Source organism: Nansenia antarctica (genome assembly GCF_963989245.1).
Source record: "Nansenia antarctica genome assembly, chromosome: 14".
Lineage (NCBI taxonomy): Eukaryota > Metazoa > Chordata > Actinopteri > Argentiniformes > Microstomatidae > Nansenia > Nansenia antarctica.
In genome coordinates this window covers 18,204,544-18,232,519 of record NC_137684.1, presented here as the reverse complement: position 1 = coordinate 18,232,519, position 27,976 = coordinate 18,204,544, and the positions used below count along the sequence as shown (strand labels likewise).

The 27,976-nt window shown below is 44.2% G+C and overlaps 1 protein-coding gene across 1 annotated transcript in view; it reads right to left on the bottom strand.

The window, feature by feature from the left end:
- agbl1 (AGBL carboxypeptidase 1) overlaps window positions 1-27,976 on the bottom strand; it is a gene marked incomplete at its 5' end in the record, with an annotated part of 113,356 nt that overhangs the window by 56,662 nt on the left and 28,718 nt on the right. The window contains 10 exons of the mRNA XM_080545403.1: window positions 1,481-1,661; window positions 9,521-9,674; window positions 9,939-10,071; window positions 10,247-10,334; window positions 11,269-11,417; window positions 11,747-11,836; window positions 12,487-12,570; window positions 16,255-16,697; window positions 24,783-24,899; window positions 26,231-26,295. Coding sequence (XP_080401529.1) covers window positions 1,481-1,661; window positions 9,521-9,674; window positions 9,939-10,071; window positions 10,247-10,334; window positions 11,269-11,417; window positions 11,747-11,836; window positions 12,487-12,570; window positions 16,255-16,697; window positions 24,783-24,899; window positions 26,231-26,295 — 1,504 coding nt within the window. The remainder of the gene's footprint in view (window positions 1-1,480; window positions 1,662-9,520; window positions 9,675-9,938; window positions 10,072-10,246; window positions 10,335-11,268; window positions 11,418-11,746; window positions 11,837-12,486; window positions 12,571-16,254; window positions 16,698-24,782; window positions 24,900-26,230; window positions 26,296-27,976) is intronic.

The window sequence follows — 27,976 nt, the reverse complement described above, 5'->3', positions numbered from 1 at the left end:
CTCTTTCTCTTTTTCTTTTACTCTCTCTTTCTGTCTCTCTCTCTCTCTCTCTCTCTCTCTCCATCTCTCTCACTCTCCCTCTGCAATAAGACAGATAACAGCCAAGCAAAAAAGGGTCGCTGACAAAAAAAGTCAGCTCTCTTTCCATCTAGAGAATTCCATCTAGAGAAATTGATAATTCCCTCCAGACACACAGACTCTGTTCTCACCTCTACTGTTTGGTCCCCAGCTAAAATACAAACAGCTAGCACACTGTTATCATCACCCTCTCTTTCTGTCTGTCTGTCTCTCTCTCTCTCTCTCTCTCTCTACTCTTTTTGTAATCTCTCTCTCTCTCTTTCTCTCTCTTTCTCTCTCTCTATTTCACACATACTTGCTCACACACTCTCTTTCTTTCTTTCTTTCTCTTTCTGCCCCTGGTCAGAACAGCTGGCTAGCACAGATTGGTTATGCAGACTCCCAGCAATTATCATATCTGAAGACTGAAAACACTCCATGAGCTCCAAATAGCACAAGAAAATCAGGAAACTGCACAGTCAAAGAAGTGCTCTTGTTTGTGTTTTCCACAAACAGCAGAACAGACATTTGACTGCAATCAGTTGCCATGGGAGATGAATTGTCAAAACACAAGTGGAGGAAGTATTTACAGACCAATGGTCTATGTCGGTTTAATGTCGTCTTTTAGAAAGCGTGGTTCGATGAACAAAGTGAGAAATTAACATACCGTTTGACATCTCTCTCTCACACACACACACGCACTCAGTATTCAGAACGCTTTAATCTAATATTCGCTCTGCTTCATGTAAAGTGCTGTTTAGTGTTCTTTAAATCTGTTAAGAAAATGATAAAAGCAAACGTGACCTTTGAGCATATGTTTGAATCAGGATTTCCATTTCAAAGTGTTATGACACCTCATGTATGCTGCCTGTCTGCATTAACATATATATGAGTTTTAGGTGGTTTTGCATAATATTTAGAGGATTCAAATCAATTTATCGGTACATTCATTTTGTTTTGACCCTTGACCTACAACAGGCCCATTACAGAGAAGAGGGGGAGGAGTTAGACCACATACAGTATTAGGATTCTGCCCCCCCCCACTGATGCCAGAATATCATAGCCCACACTAACTTGACACTGCATACCCTCTGGCCCCCATCGGGATGGCTATGGTTAGCATGGAGAGAGGCAGGGTCAGGTTAGGGTCGGAGTTCAAAGGGCACTGTAGGTAGTTCATGTTCAGAAGTGTTGGCACTTCAGAGATTCTCTGCTAGTGTTTGTGACTTTAGTGTCAGGGTCCAGAGGTCAGTGTAGGTGTTTCCGGGAGCTCAGGCTTGGTGTTTCAAAGGTCATGATAGGCCAGGCTAGGGTCAGGGTCTAGGTGCAGTGTTGACGTCTTAGGTCCAAGGTATGTGTATCTAAAGGTCACGCGGGTGGGTGGTTGCAGAGCAGTGTCGGTGTGTGAGAGGTTCAGACTCACGTGCCATTAATGACCCCGTCTGGGTTGAGCATGGGGATGATCTTGAAGATGAAGGCCTCTCTGAGGCTCTCGGCCACGGGGTCGCTGCTACACAGGAACTCCAGAGTCCCCTTCATCACCAAGCTGGCGTTACTCTCCCCCGGGTGCACGCGTGCTGTCAGCACCACACAGGGACGGTTACCTGGGAGACAGGGAGAGTGGGGGTTACTCACTGACCAACCAACACTGTCTAATATCTGGGATGAGGGAGGGGGGAGGGGGGAGGGGGGTTATACACTCACAGAGAGCATTGTTTACTCTCTATATCCCCTATGCTCCAAAGGGGTCTCTGTCCAATGCAGATTCCCTTTTCTGAGATACCTGCATAATCTGATTTCTGTTATGCAGAAGTTATGTATCTGGGTGCTCATCTCAACGGTTTGAATCTTTCTTGTAACCTGTGGAAATATCGATTTTTAAGAAACAGGATGATGGATACGCTATCTGAGACACATCCACATGAAATGTAGCCGCATTGGTGAATGAGTCCTGGTCTTAAAGTTTCTACAATGGACCAGGGGAAGGGAAGAGGCCTGCCTCCTGCATAGATCATGCACTGAAGAGTTTTCTACAGCCCTACACCCTCTTCATTTAATGTCTATGTTTAATTGAATCTTAGGGAGCCTATAAGCAATCAGGTCTGACAAATAAGTCATTTGTTTTCATAAAAAAAGAAATAATCGATTTACCATAATATAGAGAACGATCATTTTGCGGTACTTTAGGGTGCCCACTATTGACTACAAAGATACATTCTCAGAGAGAGGGCATAATGCATAGCAAGGCTGAAAGAAATGAAGATACAAAAAGTGAATGTGAGGGAATGCAGGCTTGAGTTGGAAGTGTCCAGAAGATCTAATTAGAGTGATAAATAACACATCAGCCTGAGCATGGAACTCAATTCCCTGCAAGAGCGGGTTGCTTGAGCCTCGGAAAACGGATCGTTTATATTCTCATTCAAGAAGAAAAAAGGTTCAGCCTCCTTCATCGCCGCGCTGCCCTTTGACACACACACACACACACACACACACACACACACACACACACACACACACACACACACACACACACACACACACACACACACATATACACACACTCTTTGAGTGACTAGGTTTGTACGTTCACCCGAAAAGATTAAAAATAAACCGAGATTGTAGATTATCGTATCCCCCGAAGAATACTACAATTGCCATGACTACAGAAGTGTCTCTTGCACACGCTCATTATCACGGGAAGCCTCGTCGAGAGTTGGTTTGGAAAAACACGTCTTTGTGCCTCAGTCCCCTGCTGTTTCCCGGCTATATGAGCAAATTCACCTCCTGCTGGCAACATCCTACAACAGCCTCCAATCACCGTTTTTTTTCCTTTTCAGATGATCGAAATACTGTTTCTATATACTGTATATGTGGATCTTATGCGAGACACACATGCATGTACGCACGTCGCACGCACATACAATGTGTGTGAGTGTGTGTCTCTGTGTCTGTGTGTATCCTTTTTTGATAAAAACTATACAGTACTAGATACACTCACAAATGCTTTATTAGGAACACTATGCACTATACAGTGCACTATACCTCCCTTCGCTCTCAAAACAGTTTCAATTCTTCATGGCATTGATTCCACAAGATGTAGGGAAACATTTCTTTGAGATTCTGGTCCATGATGACATGACTGCATTACGCAATTCCTGTACATTTTCCAGGTGCACTTTCAAGCTATGAATCTCCCGTTCTACCACATCCCAAAGGTGTTCTATTGGATTCAGATCCGGTGACTGGGAGGGACACTGAAGAACACTGAACTCATTGTCATGTTCATGAAACCAGGTTGAGACCACTTTTGCTTTGACATGCGCAAAGTGCATTATCCTGCTGGAAGTAGCCATTAGAAGATGGGTACATTGTGGCCATGAAGGGATGCACATGGTCGACAGCAACCACCACCTGAATGAATGTGAAGGGGTACAGGTGTTCCTAATAAAGTGTTCGGTGAGTGTATATTCACGTCACCAAATACCTGATTCAAACACACTATTGTGCAATGAAGGTCTAGAGTAGTCTCAACAGCACCCTCTATGGTAGCACCATGGTGTAGCCGGACGACAGATATTTTACGTCCTCTGCCTACAGTATTGACTTCAATAGAAAACCTAAGAGGCTGGTGGTTCTCTCCCACTTGCATGTACTCACAAAGTAATTATGATGACTTCCAGAGGATGTCTTCCTACCTATCAGAGCACTGAACTAACATAAGGATGAACTAACATCTTCCCCATCCAACCATGATTAGATATTTAACTAAAGGCATGAAAAGGTCTGCATGTCGGCAATTGTTTTTTTTTCATATTTCGAAGGTTCATGTGTTGAAGACCCCACTCAATATAACAAACAACAGTTTTAGGATCACTTAATACTTATCATTTGTGAATTGGATTCACTGTATCGCATCCCGTCTGCCCCCCCTGCTTCAGTCTACTGGGTTAGTGACACATGGCTTGTAAACAAACAAGTTTTAGGACGTGTTCAAAAGCAAGGACTGTGTGATCATCTAATTATGTGTAGTTATGTGTTTTGAGCATATTGATGTTCTATCAGTATGTTGTGATGTGCTAAACATTCAATTAGTTCATAGCGATGTTCTTTCTTAGCTGCTAGATAGCTACCAACGCGATGGTTTCAAACGCGTCTGTTTTGATTCAGAGCGAGTTTATCAGGTATTTGGTTTGAGCTGTACCAACATTCAAATAAGCATATATTCTTCAACTATTTTGAGATTTCAATGACACATAATTTGAAAGCTGCACTTTCATATTCTGTACAAAAAAAAAACTGAAAAATGACCGTGCCCTAATTGGGGACTTTGTCATCAGAACAGACCCTGTCACAGAGCTAGCTCTGCTATAGAGCACAAAGACAAAGGCAAACGTTTAACAGTTTGGAAGAAATGTATTTCTTGTTGCAGCCATAGAATAAACCCTGTACATACATCTTTCTCATGCACAGTTTTCTTTATGTGTTTCTTTGTTATATCTTCATGGTATGTTGTCTCTCTAGCCTACACACTCAGAAACAACCCTTTTTTTTACCAAACAACAGGCATATATACAAAACAATAACCAAGTGAGAGGGGGGGAATAAGTCCACACTTCAGGGAAAAGGATAAAGAATTGGGACACATCCTATCCCTGCCACTCACACTCTCAGCCAGTGTGTTCAGCTCCTTCTATACAGGATCTAGAGTCGTGCTGCAGACTGAAGCTCCATCGAGGGTCCTCTCTCGCTGAGCACCTTGGTGATGAAGCACCATAGTTTAGTTTCTGTGGGTCTCTACAGCCACTCCACTACAGGGTCATCAATCTGACACTGACACATTTGCTTTTCAACAAACAACATTTTTCTGCTATGTGTGAACCTATTTTTACTGCTACGAAGACTGACAAAATGCAAGATGCTGAGCATCGATTGTCCTTTATAGACTTTCAGAGTCTAGTCTGGGTTGTAGGTTCCCATTGCCAACATGCTGTCTACCTGTCATTAGAAACCCCTTCATGTCTATTTTAGTCCTCATGTAGCTAACTTGGTTAAGAAACGTAGAGTTAAGCTAGGCTTTTATTTTTAGAAATAAGGCTTGTTTTAATTTAAAAGCGATAAAAGACATTGTTGCAGCCACGTTTTTATCTTTATTATGGTGACATTCTGTATATGCATGCTGCAAAGTCTGTGTTGCGCCCACTAGACTCTAGACTGTCTACCATTCTGCATTACGTTTCATAACTAAGGCTAATATGACTACCCTGGTTAAATAAAGGATAATAATAATAATAATAATAATAATAATAATAATAATAATAATAATAATAATAATAATAATAATAATAATATATCTTCCTATGGCACTCAAACCAGGAGACTAGGCGACCCCATCCATGATGTCGTATCATTTAGGTCCATAATAAGGGAATATGAAAACCTAAAAGGTCATGTAAAAGGGAAACCAAATGCCCCCTGCTGACACAGCTGTCATTCATCACAACCAGATCTCTCTTGACTATATGTCAAGACACTTTCAGTCTCTGAAACCAACATAATCAACATCTCCACAAGAGATCCAGCAACAAGAATGCCCTCAAAACATCCTGTTGGTTGTTATTCAGTGCGGCGCCGCTGAAGTGAGAGAGGGCAACAAGCTGTGAGTGAAAGTGACTGAAACTTTAAATTGAAGCGATCCGCCATTAAATGCCACTACGCAGCCAGTGAGACAAACACTACAGTCTCTCCACAAGCTGCCTCAGACAGACACACAAGCCAAAGTACAAAGGAGGCCTGGAGCAATCAAAACCAATCTTTGTAATCCTTTCCTGTATATGCAAATCAGGTCTAATTAGTACAAATCAGGGTTGTCCATTTATAATCACAAGATGAATTTGCCCCCGTGAAGCTTATGAAAATGCAGCTTTCATTTTTCCATTTTATTAATTAAAAATGTTCCACTGCAATCGGCGCTGAGGCTGGTTTCTGAGGCTGTTAATTATCAAACATAATCTCATTTAGCATGACAGTGTGGCCAAAAGCGATCTAAAGGGAGGTAACTTGTTTTTCTCCTCTTCCTGGCGAGAGATTGCATCAGTACAATGTGATATCGGAAGGCTTGTGTACCAGCATTAATAGTTGCAGCATTTTAGACTCTGACAGCTTCGATGTGTCAGGGCGACAAAATCACACTGTCTTGTTTTTAACATTTACCATGTGGGTTAACAGAAGTGCATTATCATATTACATCACAAATATGTTAGAATTGTATTACTCCACAAATGTGTTATAACATCGATATGATTTTGGTAGGCTACGGATATGACATAAGTGTCTGGATCAAGCTACATAACGAAAGGGAAAACTTCCACAGAAAACTTCCATTAATATCTGAAACCCAGAGCACAGATTGGAACCCATTTCAAACGCTCTAGAAAGCAACATTCCATTTGAGTTCAGCCTTCTGTAGCAACACTGTGTGTGTGTGTGTGTGTGTGTGTGTGTGTGTGTGTGTGTGTGTGTGTGTGTGTGTGTGTGTGTGTGTGTGTGTGTGTGTGTGTGTGTGTGTGTGTGTGTGCGTGCGTGCGTGCGTGCGTGCGTGCGTGCGTGCGTGCGTGCGGGTGTGCGGGTGTGTGTGTGTGTGTGTGTGTGTGTGTGTGCGTGCGTGCGTGCGTGCGTGCGTGCGTGTGTGGGTGTGTGTGTGTGTGTGTGTGTGTGTCTGTCTGTCTGTGTCTGTGTCTGTGTCTGTCTGAATCAAATCAAATCAAATCCCTAAGTTGGTCTCTCCTAAGTTAATGCTGACCGTGGTAACAGTGTATATTTTCTAGGAGTTGAGATGATTTGGGAGCCAAGTCGATCATGTGATATCTAGTCATTATCTTGACCTAATGTACCTCGACCAGCAGGCCAATGGCCTGTGATAGATGGAAAGGAAAGTAACAGTATGATGGACTCTTCCACTACAAGGAGAGACATACTGCACTGAGCATCACTGAATGCATGGTGCAAAAAGAGGAGGAAATATTAGTTAAGAAATATTAAACTAGTATAGTTTATACAGAATGTATTATTGATCATTGATTACAAACTAGGGCTAATTTATTACAAACACATTCCAAACATGGCACATTCCTCAACACCCAAAAGCAAAACAAAGGTAAATGCCTGTGTGGAAACCAGACTGTTTTTCGCAAATCAGATCGTTCTCATTACATTTGGTCTTTTATGTTGTTTACTCGGGTACATAATGGAATGACTGTGATCATGTTTGACAAAGCCAAACGATACCACTTACCTACAGTATATAGTAAACAATCTCCACCCACTAACACAACACAATATCATGTAATGGCATAATATATGGAAACCTCAATATCCTTTCTGTGCTGTTCTGGTAGCGACCTGTTCTAATGAAGACCTGACAAATAGACAAGAGAGCAATTCAATTCTGAGACCATTGTCTCCAAACTGTTTACCTCATCAAGCTACTCTTATCTCAGGATTCTACACACATCCACAGCAGCATGCAAGCAAACACACACACACACACACACACACACACACACCCACACACACACACACACACACACACACACACACACACACACACACACACACACACACACACACACACACACACACACACACACACACACACACACACACACACACACACACACAAGCTTCACCCTTATCTCAGGATGCTCCACACACCCCAGCTAGCAGCATGACATGTCAGTGTGTCAAATGACCCTCTCTGGTGCTGACAGTCCCACTCTCCCTCTCAGGGAGAAACAAACTGCTTAATTAAATCAACACGTCCAGCAATTATGAATGACCTACGCAACATTATAATTATTATATTAACAGATTACAAATTAGTCTTAATTGGTTTGTTGTGATTGGTGTTAACACTGATCTAATTGCGTCCCATAATTGAATAATACAACCAAAAACGAGAGATAACCACGACAAGTATTCAATGTCAAATGGGACAATGACTCAGAAGAGTGGCAGATTACATGTCACAAACAAATGTGACCTTCCGCTGCTACAAATACTCCAAATGCAAACAGCTTGTTCTGGGGTGTCATATGCAAGTCAATGCAAGTCATATCAAGTCAAGCGATAATATAGTATAGTCAAGATACTTATGTGTGTAATGTATCCATGGGGTGTTCTGAATATTGTAGTTCCTTGTAATTCAGTGGAGATCTGTTATATCTGTTATAGATTATGTTATATCGGGATGTAAATTAAAAAGAGGGTTCGATTCGGTATGGCCACTGTACTATAATCTAGTGGTCGGTTAGACTATGTTCTATGGTTCAATGCCAACACAATTATATGGGGGCCTTTACTGTATAATGCAGTTCAAGGGCCTGTTCAGTTCACTTTGTACAGACAAGTAAACACAGTGGGCTACATATGGTTTACAGTAAGGCACTTCCAACATCCTTTGATCAGCACGAAGGCAACATGTATCCAGTCACAGTTCACGCTCTCCCCAACACCCCCACCAGCCCTTGGGGGGGTTGAACTATCACCAACCAATGCTACAGATCTGAGAAGGCAGTCCTGTCCTCTACCCTGGGACATATGGCACCAGCCTGGCTGTAGGGAGAGCAGTACAGCTGACTACCTTGTTCTGTATATTGATCAGGAGCGAAGGGAGAGTGGGGGAGTGAGGGTGGAGGGGGGGCGCAAAGGAGGAGGGCAAGGTAGGGAGGAGGGGGCAGGGAGGAGCGGGGCAAAGGGGGTGGGGGGGAGGGGGGGAGGGGAACTCTCCCCTGTGGAACAGCTCTGGCAAGGGCCCGCTTGGTGTCCTTCCCTCCCACCTTCTCACCCCTTCCTCCTCCCCTATACATCCATCACTGTCACCCAGCCTCTGCCGGCAGACCGCCGCTCCTCTCTCACGGCAGCATCACTGTCGTCTGTAAAGGAATTAGCCTCAAACGTAATAATAACAAAACAGCTACACAGAGACAGACGGAAACGTGCCCTTTTGAGGTATTACAGGTTTCAGTTCAAAGGCCTCGCTACGTTCGCCTGCTATCAGGCCTGTTTTGTTTGACTAGGGTTCAGATGAACATACGTGTTGCGTTTGTCTCTTTGCCTCTGTAGTGTTGCATGTATCACACGGGGGATGAGTCACCCTTGGGAGTCTATCACCTTCACATTCTCCACATCACAACTCCCTCCCACGCAGGAGGAGCGGTATATCTGAGTGATTACCAGATCTCTCTCTCACACACACACACACACACACACACACACATACTGACACAGGTACACACTGACACCCAGGCACGTATGCATGTGCATACTTACACACACACACATACACACACACACACACACACACACATACTGACACAGGTACACACTGACACCCAGGCACATATGCATGTGCATACTTACACACACACACACACACACACACACACACACGTCAGTGTAGACTCACGCAGCTGATGTAGGTCCTTCCAGCTTTTAGAAGACGGGCAGGCAGTGATGGTGACCAGAGGACAGGGGTTACCAGCCAGTGTGTTACACAGACTTTGCTTTCTGAAGAACACCTTACGGGGGTCCACTGATTGCTGCAGGACTTGAAGGTGAGACTGGAACACAGAGGAGCCACTGGTGTGTTAACTAAACCTGCAGTGACGCATAGGCTATAATTATGATGCACAAATACACACACACACACACACACACACACACACACACACACACCACACACACACACACACACACACACACACACACACACACACACACTGGAAGGTTAATGTCAAGAGTACCTCAAGGCTGGCGTGGTTAAACACAAACACACACACACACACACACACACACACACACACACACACACATTGGAATGCTACCTGCAGGGCAGAGTAGGTGTAGGGGTAGTGGTAGGCCAGGTAGCAGACATCCTCATCATGTTTAAAGGTCATGGTGAAGGTCATAGTGTAGAACGAAGTGTTCCTCTGGCCTTGACTTGGGCAGAAGTTGTTTCTGTTTGGACAAATAACTGACATATAAACAATATGTTTCTCAAGCTACGAGTTACACAATGTTCCTCTATTACAAGTCTAATGCAAGAATATTCATGTATTGTCAAAACCTGGAACTATTGGTCTTATGAGTTTCCTCAAATGTGCATTGTCTTTGTAAATTCACTTTCCCTCACCTGTAGTAGCAGATTTCAGACCCGGTTCTGACCCAGTGGGGTCGTCCCTCCAGAGCCTCTCTCACAGAGTAAAGGACGGGCTGCATCCCTGGAACAGAGAGACCCCCGGTAAGTACAGCACATGCCATGTGTTATAATTAATTGATAAGTGTGGCCTGGGGTGGTCCAGTGGTCTAGCACCGCGGTCTACAGTGCACACATATGCCCATGTCGGCATGGGTTAGAATCCAGCCCATGCCCTGCTGACATGCCCTCTCTCCCTTCTTCTCCTTACTTTCCTGTCTGTCTTCACTATGCCTGTCCAATAAAAAGACAAATATGAGTGGGACTGCCCCACTCAGAAAAAAATAACTTCAAAAAATTATAATTAATTGATAAGCTTTGCCTAATCAATAGATGGGAATACAGTAACATACAATATTCAAGTGCCTAAGAGAAAAATGTTTTGAAAAAACAACGTTTTTGGCTGACTTCAAAATGCCTTTTGTGTTCTTTGTCCTGGGACTGTATTTAGGCCTATTTCAGATTGATCGATTTCTCCGTCCTTGGAAATGGAGCCAATATCAAGAGAGGTGCCATTGTAGCCTGGCCTACCTACCGCTGGGCTTTAGAACTGGGAAAGGCCAGGGCAGGTGAGGCTGGGCGAGGAGAGGATGGGTATTATGGACTGGACAAGGCTGATGCTACTATCAATCAGATCCCTTGTGTGGGAGCGGCACAGCCAGGGGGACGGAGACTAAAGGGACACCACACAGTGAAGGGAGGCTTTGAGGACCCCACTACGGAGAGAGAGCCCCCCCCCCCAACAGATCAACACACAGGGGGCCTATCTGTTTTCACAATCATCTACCTCAGAGCTTATCCACACTGAGGTGGTCTTTATGTATCTTTACGGGTTTCAAGGTTGTTGCTTTTTGCGTGATTTTCTTTGGAGTGGTGGGGGTTACCATAGTTGAACTGTGTGTGTGTGTGTGTGTGTGTGTGTGTGTGTATGTGTGCGTGTGTGTGTGCACGTTTCCTACCATAGTTGAACTGGCTGTTGCCTTTCTCACAGTTGATGATGTTGAAGCGATACGGCACGTTGGCCATCATGCCGCTGACCTCGAAGTAGAACCACTGGTGGTGGTTGTCGCAGTTGGCGTCTGCGTTCAGAATCAGATCGTATTCATGTCTGAGAAGAGAGAGAGGGGGGGGAGGAGAGAGGAAGAAGAGTGAAAGGAAAGTGAAGCCACTGATCTGGTCTACGGTGTAACAGTTCGACAAAGACCTGTTCTACAAAATACGACAAAAAGGTTATTCAATGACATTTCGGTCTCTGCATGATCTAAAACGTTTTAGATCTGATCTGAAACATGTCATCGTGACATCTCTGTAACTAATAACGAGAGGTTTTTAGAGAGAGACACTGTTTGATTTCCGATACAGCGTTTCCATGAGCCTGGGGGGGCACCTGGAGGCTTCCTGCTAAAATCAGGACTGACTTTTGGAGTAGAACCACACCTGCGGACATGGACGGCTTTCCTCAGGTTCCCACACTCGAACTTGGAGAAAAAATGCAGGGAGTCGGGGCGACTGGACGAGCACTGAGGGCTGGAGCAGGAGAGGGGGGGGGGGGGGAGGGGTAGGGGTGGGGGGGTAGTAAGTGGAAGGAGAAGAAAAGGACAACATGAATATCAGTCTGATAAAACCCACAGAACAGGTGACAACTATACATTGTCATTTTCAGGAGCCATTTTGAAGGTTAAAGCTTATGTGACTGGTTTTCAAAGAGAAAAAAAACTCTTGTTAAAAGCCACCTGAGGTTTCTTGTGCCGTGAACACAGTCTCTGAAAATATAGTAGTATAAGGCTCGCTGACAGAACTCAGCACCAGGGTTAGAGCTCGTCTTTCAGTGTCAATGCTGTAACTACGACACCCTCTCCTTCCTCTGCACTCTGAAAAGGAGTTCTGCAGTCAACTGAAATAATGTCCTCCAACCTAAAGAGTGGAGACATGATCTGCCATATCCATATCCATGCCATTATCACCATAGTTCTACAGTCTTTCAATAATGTGGTTTAAAATACGAGGGCTATCTTATGTGTGCACCAGATGTCTTAGACATCTACAGTATATGAGGCTGAATGAAATCCATTAGGAGTTCATCAAATGTTAGCAACATATGCTAACTGTCTCTGTGGAAGAAGTGCAATCAATCATACGGTAGATAGGTGCAGCCCCTGTGATTTGCTAGTACTTACCTGGGGTCCTCCAGGTCAAAAACAACCTCATTAATAACGTCGTCTGGGGAGAGAAAACGCTGGACGTCCTCAAATACCTTCTTCCTGAAAGAAACAGAGGGAACCCAGAGAATCCATCATCATGCAGTTACACCAGCTGCAACATTCAGAATGAATAAAAAATCGTTCATTATCTTTCTGAAATGACTTTCATATACAGTGTAGGTGGGACATTCCTTGTGTGAATGATTTAGATTTACATACATTTACATCATGTTCATTCAAATGAATTACGTCCATAGAATAAGGCATTTGGCAATCAAAAGCATGTTACGAGAGTCCCACCACTAAAACGAGTGGATTGTCTGCGTTCTGTAATAGTACGAGAGATGTCTGAATTTGTTTGTGTGTACTGTATATGGCTGTACAAGTGGGGATTCCTAGACTTTGAAAACCATAAATAGTCAGATGCTTCATGTTCCAGCCCCTGCAGACCTACTAGCTCTGTAGGGGTGAGTCAGCCAAGGGTCTGGTGTTTATTCTCCTCTTTCTTCCCCCCCCCCCCCTCTCCCTCCCTCCCTCCCTCCCCATCTCTCACTATTCCTTCAACACCTCACCAAGCGCCCTCTCATCTCCCAACTTCAGAAGAGAGCAGGGGCACAGAGGAGCGCTGCTCACAGACCAGACAGCCCCCCCCCCCTTCTATCTCTCTCTCTCTCTCTCTCTCTCTCTCTCTCTCTCTCTCTCTCTCTCTCTCTCTCTCTCTCTCTATTTACATTTACATTTTTGGCATTTAGCAGACGCCTTATTCCAAAGCGACTTACAATCGATACATGAATGTGAATCATCAATTCACCAGTTGTGCTCCTCATAGTCTCTCTCTCTCTCTCTTTCTCTCTCTCTCTCTCTGTCTGAATTCAGGATCACCAGACAGTCTCCTCCATTGCAGCTACAGAGCATCTCCTCTTATCTTCATCCCCTCCCTTTATCCATCCTTCTGGTTATCCCTGAAGGCTCTCTGACTCAGCACAGCCCAGACAAACACAGTATAGAGATGGTCTGAGTTCCACCAGGGGGAGGAGGATACAGGCTGTACTCTGCCCCCACGATCAGGATACAACTCTGAGGAGCACTGGCTGCATCACCACAGACCACCGCACACACAGGGCCCCTTGGGCAGAAAGGAGAGGACAACGATTCCTACTGAGTCAGAGGAGAAGAAGGGATGAAGAGGAGGGATGAAACTCACCCACCCCACTGAGTCACAGGAGGAGAAGAGAATGGAACTTTCTCATGCTCTCTCCAAGAGAACAAGGCTTCAGCAGAAAAGACAGAGGAGGCTATGAATGAAATGTATCTACTTGTGTTTGATGGAGAAGAACTTTAACTTAACTAGAATGTGACAACTCATGGAAAAGGGACATTTGGGGGAGGCTGGGAAATTAATGAAAGAAAGAAAGAAATGAATGAATAAAGTGCAAGGCAAAATTGCATCTGTGCCACCTAAATGTTCCAGACTGTCAAACAGTTTAACTTAAGTCTTGGAAAAATAGCTTTGCAGAGAAAAAGACAGAAAATAGAGTTAACATTGACATATCTCCCCTCGGAGCGAACACAATGAGCTGTGAAATGACTGAAATAAACGTCAATTCTCCACAATCTAACATTTGCACCTGGAAAAGTTCTCCAGAGAAACAAATTTCCGACCGGGCCAGCAGAGACGGCTCGTAATTAGATCAGTGAATGAGTGTTTAATACAAAGGGCTGCACTTCGAGATGCATTTGGGTTGACTTTAGAACAGAGCGCAGCTAATACAATGAATGGACCCGACAAAGATCCTTTGCACTGACAAATGACACTTCTTGAAACGGATAATGAGAAGCAAAAGATGGATATCCACTATTGATCTCACATCTCAAACGTAGTAAAGGATTTGGTGAGTTTGTTTGACAATAAAACCAATTCAGAAACCAACGATCTGAGCGTGCTCTAACATCTGAACATCAACACGATTAACAACGGCAGCAAGGAATAAAAAATACAGTAAACTGATCCCCCTCCACTGTAATCACATTATCTGGAAAACATTCTGCCATCTTTCTGTGCATATCTGTGTGGGATATGAGATGCATAATGTATTTGACAGTTTGGAGACAGACGCGCATAAGCCTCCACTGTGTTCCTCTGTCCCAGCTTCATAAACAACCAGCTCAGTATTAACCATACTTTAGTATTCCGCTTCAATGACAAGCTATTGTTTACAACCTCACTGTAGTGTTTCCATGACTAGCTATTGTTTACAATGTTACTGGTGTGTTTCAAACCCTAAGAGCACTTAATCCTGACTCACAGGCAACAAAACACTGTTGCCAGTCGCTATCAACAATGACAAATGCTATATTAACAGATGCAGCCATGCCACAGTAGAGGCTGCAACACGTTTTGTTTTCAACACAGAGACATCTCTCTCTCTCTCTCTCTCTCTCTCTCTCTCTCTCTCTCTCTCTCTCTCTCTCTCTCTCTCTCTCTCTCTCTCTCTCTCTCTCTCTCTCTCTCTCTCTCTCTCTCTCTCTCTCTCTCTCTCTCTCTCTCTCTCTCTCTCTCTCTCTCTCTCTCTCTCTCTCTCTCTCTCTCTCTCTATGTGGTAACTACATATCATTTATAAGACATCTCCCAGAACAAAGTGTGCCAATCTAAACAGTTCAACAAGGAAATATGTGACAATACCCTCAACATTTTCTTCCATTCTGAGCAGTACGCTAGTCTGAATGAAGGTTGACAGTGGTTTAAAAACATAGTTATGATTTCACAGTCAAAGAAAATGTGGCTATAATTCACTTGTAGCAACCTGCTTCAGACATCCATTGTCCATAGACAGGCTACATCCTACGCTAAATCAACGCTACACTGACAGCATGAACGCTATCTCTACCCCAGCATCTGTGATAAAGCAGGGCCAAAACAGATTACAGAGCCAACACAGAAGGGCTAACAGTAGGACTGGGCCTCGATATGACGTCTTCATGCTCCTAACATGCTTCATAAACTCTTGTTCAAATGGCTTTTATGCAAATGCAACTGCATGATGGGGTTTGTGTAATGGGTAAGAACCACACTGTGACAAGGCCTCAAGTCACGCCATGATGGATACATCAACCGGCCCCGCTAGTTCACACACTCATCAATCACAACCGTTTAGCATACACTGAAATACTGTTATTCCACTCTATCCTCCAGTATACAGTACTATGTCTGCAACTACTACTACTAAATACAACGATGTGTATTCATCTAGTCATCTGGCTGTCACTTTTATGCCCAGCAATAACATGTTTACTGTATTGAATTGAATGCAAATAATAATAATAATAATAATAATAATAATAATAATAATAGCTTAGATTTATATAGCGCCTTTCTCAAACCTTAGGACGCTTAACAGATTTCATAGACAGACAGTCAGACAGACAGAACAGAAAAACAAAGCAAAGAAACAAAGACAACAAGAGTGACAAAACTAGACTAGGGGCCAAAGGCACAGGTGGGTTTTGAGGGCTGATTTAAAAGTGTTCAGGGTAGAGGCATTGCGGATCGCTGTGGGGAGAGAGTTCCAGAGGGTGGGAGCTGCCACACTGAAAGTTCTGCCCCCGAAGGTCCGTAGGTTGGTGCGGGGGGTGGAGAGTAGGCCCATGCCGAGGGACCGCAGGTTCCAAATAATCTTATTTGTCTCTTAAGTGCCACAGCATACTCATTGGTTGACAATGACATGCGATTGGCTCATACTGTACCTTTGTACATTACGGTTCCTCCCTGCCATTGGCTCTGGACCACGTGGTGGGAGGTGTCCCCAGAAGTCAGGGAAGGCGAGGATGGAGTACCCAGCTATGGACTTGGTCTGGAACGCCGCTGCGGTGTAGAGGCGTGGGTCATGGTGGGGGATGCAGGCTCCGTGTTTCTCCAGCAACCTGTCCACCATGCTGCGATGGTGGCCATCTGGCTTCACTCTGGAGCTGCTCAGGACATGACTGTGGAAGTCCTGGGCCACCAGGTGGTTCTTCTTTGGGTAGCCTCCATCTTCTCCTTCGTCTCCCCCACCAGTCTGGGGTTCCTGGGGGTGGTCCACAGGAGAATGGGACGGAGATGCTGTGTGGTTCAGTGTGGACGTGAAGTTCCTGTTCAGTAGACCCTCCTCATCTGAACTCTCGTCCACCTCGGAGCCTGAGTCCAAATCCTGGAAACCAAGGAAACGAGGGTGTCTTTAAAGGGACCGATCAGCAAAAAACACAACTGTGACAGGACCTAGGAACAAGTCGGCAGCCGATTGAATGTTCAGACTTTTATTCTTATTATTGTTATCATTATTATTGAAAAATGTAAATACATTTCAGCGTTGTCGAAAGTCAATGCACACTCGCTAGTCAACTAACACAGCTTGTTTTGTGAGCCTGCTAACAATGTAAAATAGTTAACTAGGTAGCAGTGGGGACTACAAACCGAATCCATTGCATTGCAATGTTTTGGCTTGACTAGCGAGTGTGTCATTGATTTTCAACAACGTTGACATTTTTCAGAATAAAAGTCAGAACATTTTGATCGGTTGATGACTTGTTCCCGGATTCACCAGCATCTGTCACAATTAACATGATGATCCCAATTGGACCGTTACTATGAAATGCTAACTGGCTACCAAGTATCTCTATCAAGTAAGGGAACAAAATATCCAAGAACTGTCTTTGTGTATAGACCACAGTAACATTTTGGGGGAACTTTGTCTTTAACGTGAATGGGTTAATAAATGTCTTATAATCTTTGGATTAAAGCATATCCTTTGTTCCTGGTAACATAATCAGACACATAAAGCAGTGAAACATATTCTGCAGTATGACTGCATTACACACAACAACATATCTTATCAAACCATATAAAAAGTAATACTGTACTCAAATCAAATGTAAAAAGTCATATACTATTTGTCTCCTCAGAAAAGCAAAACCTGTTTAAACCAAAAAAGAAATTCTAGTAGACAGACATCTTAAGACCCACAAGGGAACACTCTGTGTGTGGTAGTGGTGGTGGTGGTGGTGGAGCAGACATGAATACATATATTACATTTCCCCATTCTGAATGACATCAATACGCTAACCATAACATGGTGGCCAAAGCACCAAAAGCAGGGCCCAACGTACTTTATAAGAGATCATACAAATGTTTTCTCAGGACTCTTTTGTTGAAGATGTATGTTTGGTGGTGTGTATGAGGATGGGAATCCAGATGCATTTGTGAAATGATTCTTACCAATTGTTGACAAACATGCACCTGTTAATAAACTAAATGAAGAAACAAAGTGAGGACTGTTAGAGCCCCCTGGATCGAATTGACAATTAGGGTCCCAAACTGCAAACAGGTGGCAAATAAATCAGGCTGTTCCGCTGACATAATGTACATAGAGAAATGTTGTGACTGAACTTAACAAAAATAACAAAGACATCATATTACCAAACCAAGATAAATGACAAAAAACTATGGAAAAAAACCTGTTGCTGTACTTTAAATAATACTATGGGCAGAAAACCCAATTCATCTCCATCATTCATTGAAGTTGATTGGTCCTTTATTACAAATCCTTTCGATATAGCCAATCATTCAAATGACTATTTCAGTGGTATATTAGACAAACTGGCTGAAATTACATAAAAGCCATCATATTTATTTTAAATATATATATATATATATATATATATATATATATATTTATTAAGGATTGCTGTTTTGAAAAATGATATAATACAATAATCAATAATAATAAGCCATCAGAAATAGACAACCTAGATGGGAAACTATTGAGAATCATAGCTGACTGACAACCCTATTGTGGATGCCATGTGTTTAACCAGAGCCTGAAGGAGTGTGTGTGTGTGTGTGTGTGTGTGTGTGTGTGTGTGTGTGTGTGTGTGTGTGTGTGTGTGTGTGTGTGTGTGTGTATCCACAGGGTGGAAGGAAGTGAAAGTGATTCCACTACCTAAAAATAGTAAAGCATGCTTTACTGGCTCTAAGTGCCACCCAATTAGCTTGCTGCCTGTTCTTAGTAAACCGACTGTGTTTGACCAAATACAATGCTATACTTTCCAAAGAACAAATACTGACTTTCAGTACACATAGTAGATAAGGGCACTCAACTGTACCCTATTGACTCAGATGATTGATGATTGGCTAGAGGAAAACGGATAATAAGATGACAGTTGGAGCTGTATTGTTAGATTTAGAGTGCCCTCTTCAATCAGTCACTATCCCAAGGCCACGTTCCCTCAATATACAAAGTCGCCGCTGTCACCCCCATTCTCAAAAAGCCCACTCTTGATCCAGCCACCCTCTCCAACTACTGCCCCATCTCCAACCTATCACTCTTCTCCAAAACCCTTGAGCGCACTGTCTCTGTCCAACTTCACTCCCACCTCCAGTCCAACAACCTGTATGAACCCCTTCAGTCTGGCTTCTGCCCACATCACAGCACCGAAACAGCCCTGGTTAAGGTCATCAATGATCTCCTCACCTCTGCAGATTCAGGTGCTCTCAACATCCTGATTCTACTAGACCTGAGCGCAGCCTTCGACACAGTGTCTCACTCCATCCTCCTTTAAAGGCTGCGCCAACTGGGTGTTGAGGGCACCGCGCTGGACTGGCTCACCTCTTACCTCACCAACAAACAACAGTTCATCTCCCTCTCCGGTCACACCTCCATCTCCTCCTCTGTCACACAGGGAGTCCCCTAAGGCTCAGTCCTCGGCCCCCTGCTCTTCCTCTGCTACATACTCCCCTACCCTCAGTCACATTGAAAACTGCATATCTGCAATAACAACCTGGCTAACCCACAACTTTTTCAAACTCAACAGTGACAAGACAGAAGTCATCCTCATCGGCACCAAATCCACACTCAATCAAATCGGACCCATCACACTCACCATTGAGGACACTACCATCACCCCCTCCCCCCTGACTTGCAACCTTGGCTTCATCCTGGACTCCACCCTCTCATTTGATCCCCACGTCAGCTCCATCATCAAGACCTCCTACTTCCACCTCTGAAATATTGCCAAAATTAGACACTGCCTCTCCCTGCCCGCTGCTGAATCCCTCATCCACGCCTTCATCTCCTCCCGCCTTGACTACTGCAACTCCCTACTCACCGGCATCACCTCCCGCTCCCTCCTCAAACTTCAGATGGTTCAAAACTCAGCCGCCCGCCTGCTCTCTAACACCCAGTCCCGTGACCACATCACTCCTGTCCTCCACTCTCTCCACTGGCTCCCCATCAAAGAACGTATCAAATTCAAAGTACTCCTCCTCACATATAAAGCCCTCCATAGCCTGGCCCCCCCTTACCTGACTGACCTCCTTCTCCCCCACCGCCCTACCCGTACCCTCCGATCCTCATCCACTGTTCCCCTCACTGTCCCACCCTCAAAACTCAAAGGCTTCGGAGACTGTGCCTTTTCACGAGCTGCACCCCGCCTCTGGAACTCTCTCCCTCAACCACTCAGAGACTCATCCTCACTCTCCACTTTTAAATCCCACCTCAAAACTTACCTGTTCTCCCATGCATACAACCTCCCCTACCCCTAACCATCTCCCCTAACCCTACCACCCCCCTCCCCGCCGGGACATTGCTGTGTTAATTGTTCCCTGTTTGTTAACTCTGTGTTCTATGTGCTCATGTTATCTGTTGCTTGTTGTTTCTGTGTTTTCTGTTTTCCCCATATTGTCAGCGTCTTTGAGTCCCGGAAAAGCGCTATATAAATACAATGAATTATTATTATTATTATTATTATTATTAGATTTCAGTGCAGCCTTTGATGTTATTGATCATCATTTGTCGCTGAAAAAAAAACTCCCTTATTAAGGCTTTACTACCAATAGAACCCAAAGGGTTTTGTCCCATTTTGGTCAGATGCAGCAAAGAAAGACCCACTGTAGCAAAGTTGCGGCTGACTTAAAACAGAGCAGCACCTGACAGCGCCTCTCCACTTTATAAAGATATAAAGTACTTATACTTATACTTACAGTAAACTACTGTAACAGTAGATACACATATTAAAAGTGGAAAGATCCTTCAACAGCAACTCTTGATTAATGGAATTGTTGAATGTTGAAAGAACATAAGCTGCAAAGTGGTGTCTGTACAATATACTGTATCTCTTATCTTATTTCATTTCCATTTTGAATGTATTGTTAGATTATCTTTAGTTGTTCTTGCAACTGTTTTGTCTCTAGCTGTTCTGTACCCTGTTATGCGTTTTATCTTTTATGTGTATCCCAGGAAGAGTAGCGGAAAACAGAAAACAGATTAGGTCTCAATAACAGCAGCTGACAAGCTGAACATAATATATCAAATCATAGATCTTAAGAGTTGTTATGGTATTTATAATAATAAGAATATCAATGTATCAAATATGCATCTACTATTGTACCTCCATATTAATCCACATGGGAAGAAAACACTTCACTGATGTTTTTCATTCTAGAGGGAAGTCAATGGATGTCAACAATGTGTAATCATGGGAGCGTGCGTGGTAAGCAAGAAAAAACAAGAAAAAACAAGAAAAGAGGATATTACATACCTGGGCTCCATCTTAGAGGCAAATCTTTCCGGAGATAAAATGGCAGCAAAAGTAATCAAAAAAGTTAACCATAGAACTAGATTCTTGTACAGGATATCCTCACTTGTCAGTAAAAACACACTGAGGACCCTATCAGGAGCTCTCATTCAATGTCACTTCGACTATGCCGTAACATCATGGTACTATAGAACCACAAAGGCCCATAAAACAAGACTCCAGACAGCCCAAAATAAACTGGTTAGGCTTCTGCTAGGCCTCAACCCTAGGACACATCTAACCGCTGCTCATTTTTTGAGCCTTGATTGGCTACGAGTAGTTGACAGAGTGCAGCAGCTTGCACTGGGCCTGGTCTTCAAGATACGCTACACCACAAAGACACCCAAGTACCTGTCAACATACTTCCAAAAAGTGAACAACGTCCACACATACAACACCAGAGGAAGCTCCACGAACCACGTTCAACCGCGTTGCACCACAAACAAGGGGTTAAACTCGTTTGCAAACTATGCAGTAAAAATGTGGAACGCCCTTCCTATAATCTTAAAGGAGTGCAAAACACTGCCCACCTTCAAAACCACTCTCAAAAAACATTTACAGGAGGCTGCAATCCGTAACTGGACCCTCTAAATCAAAAATCAGATTAAAAGACCCGAACTACCCACTGTACATACTTTGTGTTTTGTCCCCCGCCCCCACCTGTGGTGTATGTCCCCACCTGTCCTACCCGCTGTACATACCTTATGTTTTGTTGTATTGTTCTTCCCATGATGGATGTGTGTTTATCTTGTAGATAGTAATAGTTATTTGTCTGTATTATCTTGTAGATAGTACTAGCTTTTTTGTCTGTCTTACATGTAACGATGAATTGAGAATCAAGGACCCCAATTGAAATAAGCCAGTGGCTTTCTTGGGTTTTTATCCTGTTAGTTGACCTTGTATGTAATATGTACTTTCATGTACCTACTTCTGCAAATCTTCTAATAAAGTTTTCAATCAATCAATCAAAAAGCATGTATCGAGTCCATTAAAGTCTATTAAAGAGTGTGGTCTGTGAACCCTGAATTCAAAGGTACAGTAGGGTTTATAAACGAAGCATGGTTACTTTAGCGTACTGTATGGTGGTGGTTACATATTGTTTATTTCACAGGGACAGTGCATATTAAAATACACATGAGACACAAATGCAATATGCCGGAGTTAGCCAATACGGTATAGCTGGTATAGCTGGTATCTCTTGTTCTACATTGGAGATAGAGATACTCTGAGAGAAGCTCATTATATGTATTCAGTCAAGTCTGACTTCAATAATGGATTACGCGTGTCACGATGGATCATGGGCTTCAAAGAGGAAATAAGACAGTATGAGTATGAGTGTGACAAAAAAAATAATTGACTACAGCAATAAAGTAATGTATTTGGTCTGCATTGTGACTGAATTTCTTCTCTTTTTTTTTATGAACCTCTCAGTTGTATAGATTCACAGTCAATATTTAGACACAAAATTGATAATAAACACAATCATGCCACTCAGCGTTCTTTCGAGTCGACCCGCTGTTTTGTGTAGTGTCGTGTGAAACGCATTTAATCTTTGGGAGCCAATCTCTGCTCTTTCTCTGAGGCTGTGCGGTGCAGTCTGAGGACGACAGGAACTAACCCAATAGCCCTGTTGTTCCCTGGCATGCTGAATTTACTACATCAGGAGAGACAGCAGAAAATTAATTGGGGAATAAATATGCTTCAGCCGAGGCTGTTAATCTGGCGGTATCATTTAAATTAAAACGTTGGCGCCAGAAGGAGATATGCAGAAAACAGACAGGTTTAGACCAGGGCACGTTGGCATTTAAATACTCTTTAACTCCTAAGCCATCTGCAGCCAGGGGTATTGTCCTCTTGTCCTGGATTTTACTGGCCTTTCTTAGCCTTTTACTGTTTTAGCCCACCACAGACTAATCTGATTTCATAGAATTTAGCCTGGAGAAACAGACAGATTGTTCATCAAGCCTAGTCTAAAGCTAAGGGGTACCAAACTCCTATCCTGGAGAGATACTGGGGTGTGCAGTCTTTAGTTTCAGCCCAGCACTATCACATCTGATTCAAATGATTGTGACCCAGACTAGGGGGATAGGATTGGTTTGACTCTGGGCTGGAATGAATGCCAACAGAACGACACAATAAATATATCTACACTGCTCAAAGAAATGAAGGATATGCCTCTCCAGACCATCACTGATGCGTCAAACCGGTCATGCTGGATGATGTTGCAGGCAGCATAACATTCGCCACAGCGCCACAGCGCCACAGCGTCTCCAGACTCTTTTACGTCTGTCACATGTGGTCAGTGTGAACCTGCTCTCATCTGTGAAGAGAACGGGGCGCCAATGGCGAACCTGCCAATTCTGGTGTTCTCTGGCCAATCGAGCTGCATGGTGCTGGGCTGTGAGCATTCTCTAGAGGACATTGGGCCCTCCTGCCACCCTCACAGAGTCTGTTTCTGACAGTTTGGTCAGAAACATGCACACAAGTAGCCTGCTGGAGGTCATTTTGTAGGGCTCTGGCAGTGCTCCTCCTGTTCCTCCTCTCACAAAGGAGCAGATACGGTCCTGCTGCTGGGTTGTTGCCCTTCTACGGCCCTGTCCAGCTCTCCTCGTGTAATGGCCCGTCTCCCGGTATCTCCTCTACGCTCTTAAGATTGTGCTGGGAGACACAGCAAACCTTCTTGTGACGGAACGTATGGATGTGCCATCCTGGAGGAGCTGTACTACCTGTGCAACCTGAATTGGCTGCAGGTACCGCCTCATGCTACCAGTAGTGACAAGGGCACTAGCAAAATGCAAAACTAGAGAAAAATCTGTCAGGAAGGATAAGGAGAGAGAAATGGTCTGTGGCCACCACCTGCAAAACCATTTCCTTTTTGGGGGTTGTCTTGCTGTTGCCTCTCCTGTCCACCTGTGGCTTTCATTTGCACCAAAGCAGGTGAAATTTATTAACAATCGCTGACGCTTCCTAACTGGACAGATCAATATCCCAGAAGTTTAATTGACTTGGTGTTATACTGTGATGAGTGTTCCCTTAATTTTTTGGAGCAGTTTATATTGATAATAACTATGTTAATACATAGCATCATACCTATAGTCATACACTATTATCTAGATGGTGTGTATGAAACCCATAACGGGATATCCATATATTATTGTTTTTTCCACATGAAAGTCCAGTGGTATCAAAACGTTGCATTTCTGTAAAGTGTTGGCTTGGCAAAAGTAATAGAGGCTATCATATCCTGGCACGAGCTATCATGCTCTCACAGTCAGACACCAAGCCTCACATCCAAAGCTGATATTTTCTTATCTGGCTAAGAACAGTACTTCTTCTCTGGCTGTGAGGGGTCACCATTATCAGCTTTTCAGATGATCATGTGGAGAGCACAGCACAAAGACCTGCATCTACAGTTTTTTTTTGTATTCATGACTACAGCCCTGCCCTTCATAATAAACACTTCATAATAAAATACATAGGATTATACAGAACACAATGGTGGGAGAGATGGTGGAGATTGGAGAGATGGAGGGGGTTGGAGAGAAGGGAGGGACAGGGGCAAGGCACAAGAGATGAGACATGGGCACAGGTTTAAAGGGGTAGGGGAGAGATACAAAGATTGACAGATTAGAGGGAGAGGATAAGTATACTTTAGTGATGTTTACCTGGAAGTCGTGGTGGAGTTCGGGACACAGTCCCACGTACTGACCCAGCTGTTCCAGAGGCCTATCGGGTTCTGGCTTTGACCGCAGCTTGTTCAAGTCTGTCTCCAGATCGTCATCCTGCCAGGGAACATGCACAACACACACGCACACACATACACACACACACACACACACACACACACGCACACACGCACACACACACACACACACACACACACACACACACACACACACATTCAGATGTGGAGCAGAGCACAAAGCATTGACTGCAACTCCACTGCACTGCACTTTGCACATCCAGACAACTTGACCTATGTTTCCTTTTCTCTCCACTAGCCAAAACTAGAACACACTTGGTGCAGGTCGCTAATCAGAAACACACAACCTTTGACTCGAGGGTTCCAGAGAGACAAACCACCAGCATCGATCTCATCCTCCGCAGACAGGGTTCGACAACAGCTCCCCCCTCCAGACATGCACCGACAGTGCAATAAAGTCAGCGCACCAACACTTGTAGCACACCGCCCCTGCCTCGTTGTGGAGGTTAATGCAGTATGGAGATGGGGGGGGGGGTGGAGCAGATTGTCTTTGCCTATAGAGAGGTAGCCAGCTGAGTGACCACAAAGTACCACTCATCTCTGCAACCGTAACGGCCACCACCTCTGCCCGTGTCCTGGATTGTCTGAAGTGAATCAGTTACACAGAAGAGAAGGAGATAGAGGGGACCTAGTGGAGCACATCGCCCCTGCTGCTCTCCCTACACTAATGTGGGAGATAATGGATGTGTCAGCCTGTGTGTGTCAGCACGACTCTGCTATACTACATCCTCCTCCCCGGCTCTCTGTACACGAGCTAGCAGGGGTGAAGCCGTGCACGCGGGATTCACATATTCACAGGCAGCTGTGGATTTGAGCATCCTGTGTGCATGCCAGCTTGACTGCTGGCGAGACCAGAGGAGGCCAACATTGTAGATTGTAATGAATATGTTAGGGGTGGGTGTGTGTGTGCGTGTGTGTGTGTGTGTGTGTGTGTGTGTGTGTGTGTGTGTGCGTGTGTGTGTGTGTGTGTGTGCGTGTGTGCATGAGGGTGAGTGTGTGTGTGTGTGTGTGTGAAGTGCTGGCAATGATTTATGGCTGAATCAGAGGACCTGTTATTGAAGTAATGCGCAAGCAGGAAGCGCTTCACGTCAAACTCACAGCACGTACCGCCTCCTCTTCCACCGCCGCTTTTCACAAGTAATGGATCAGTCAAATATGCTCCCGTGTTATTCATTTAGGATGAATTACTGAGGAAGATTGCATGTTAGACTGTGTCTGCGTCCGTTTGAGTAAGTCTGGGGCATGGAGATGTGAGAGATATGTTAGGAGTGTGTGTGTGTGTTTGTGTGCGTGTATGTGCATGCATGTTGCCTCTCCTCTCATCTTCAGAGCACATCACGATTCACTCACGTATTCCCTGCAGTCTGGCTCTTCAACCTCAATGTCGTCGTCTCTGTCGTCCTCGGAGCTGACATCTAGCGAGAAGAAAACACACGACTGAGGCATAGATGTCAAGATGTGTCAACTTGAAGTATTTGTGTTAGACATACACTATTATTCCCCTCTCGGATATGAGCTGTACATTCACACACTGCATACACAGTACAACAGACAAGGTTATAACAGCAGTCAAACTCGCTTCCATCCACATGAACCCGAACAAACAAACAGATGCATCAGTGTTCCCTGTTTCCCTACCAATGACAATGGCTAATCAAACCATTTCATGAGACGGTGAATGACTGCCGCATTGTAGAGTTTTAAGTGAGATCATTCACACTGTCAACCAATCAGAGAAGCACAACTAAAAGTTTCGATATAAAGATATCTGAGCAGCATACTTTGCGTATGGATTCCTACCACTTTAACACTCCTGCCACACAACTGTCTTACGTTATTCAGCCTGAACCTGAAACAGTGGCTTCATTGTGTTTTGTCTCTTCACATCTGATGTTCTATTGTGCGAAACCTGACTGGCAGATGGGAAGGCAGAGTGAGGGCAAAATGTCAGCGGCGGGTAGAGAATGACAGATCACTAAAAATAAATAATGCAACCCCTCTCAGACGCCACCCAGAGCAACAGATAATGTGTGTCAAACTGAAATCTGCCTCGTAGCAACCAACGGCCTTATCGAGGTATTTCAATTTGCAGGGGTCATTATCGGAGGGCGGTATGGGATTGCTAGCTGGAGGGGTCATGGTAGTGGACACCCTCTGAGGTTCTAGGGGTGTGTGGGTGTAAACTGAAGACAGAAGACAGAAGACTGGTCCCTCGAATGCAAATATCTTGACAATATAATCATGTGTCAATGTTTCTTTAATGTTTCTCTTGGAGAGAATACTTTTCTGTATGATACAAGTGAAATCGCAACCTGTAGCACCTTTCGAAATTGCGTCATTATACAGATCAAATGCACGTTCACATAACTGCTCATTTGTATTCTAAATGAATATCGCTGTGCTTTAATCAAGTCCTCATAGAGAGTGTCATGGCCGCCTACACGGTGAATGGCACAGGAGCAGATTAGATTAACAGTGCCACATCAGTAAGAGGAATGAAGAGGACGTCTGATAGACTATAGCTGCATCACCGCCATAGTCAAACATGCCTCGTTGCCAGGGTAACCATGCCAGAGTCCACAGAGTGACAAACAAGTCAGGAAGAAGTATATTGTGAGTAAGTATAATCAGTGTGTTCACAATGGAACAAAGAGAGAGAGAGAGAGAGAGAGAGAGAGAGAGAGAGAGAGAGAGAGAGAGACGGACAGACGAACAGACAGACAGACAGACAGAGAGACAAGAGACAGACAGAGAGACAAGAGACAGACAGAGAGACAAGAGACAGGGACAGAGAGACAAGAGACAGACAGAGAGACAAGAGACAGACAGAGAGACAAGAGACAGGGACAGAGACAAGAGACAGACAGAGAGACAAGAGACAGACAGAGAGACAAGAAACAGGGACAGAGACAAGAGACAGACAGAGAGACAAGAGACAGGGACAGAGACAAACTACAGACAGAGAGAGAAGAGACAGGGACAGAGACAAGAGACAGACAGAGAGACAAGAGACAGACAGAGAGACAAGAGACAGACAGAGAGACAAGAGACAGGGACAGAGACAAGAGACAGACAGAGAGACAAGAGACAGGGACA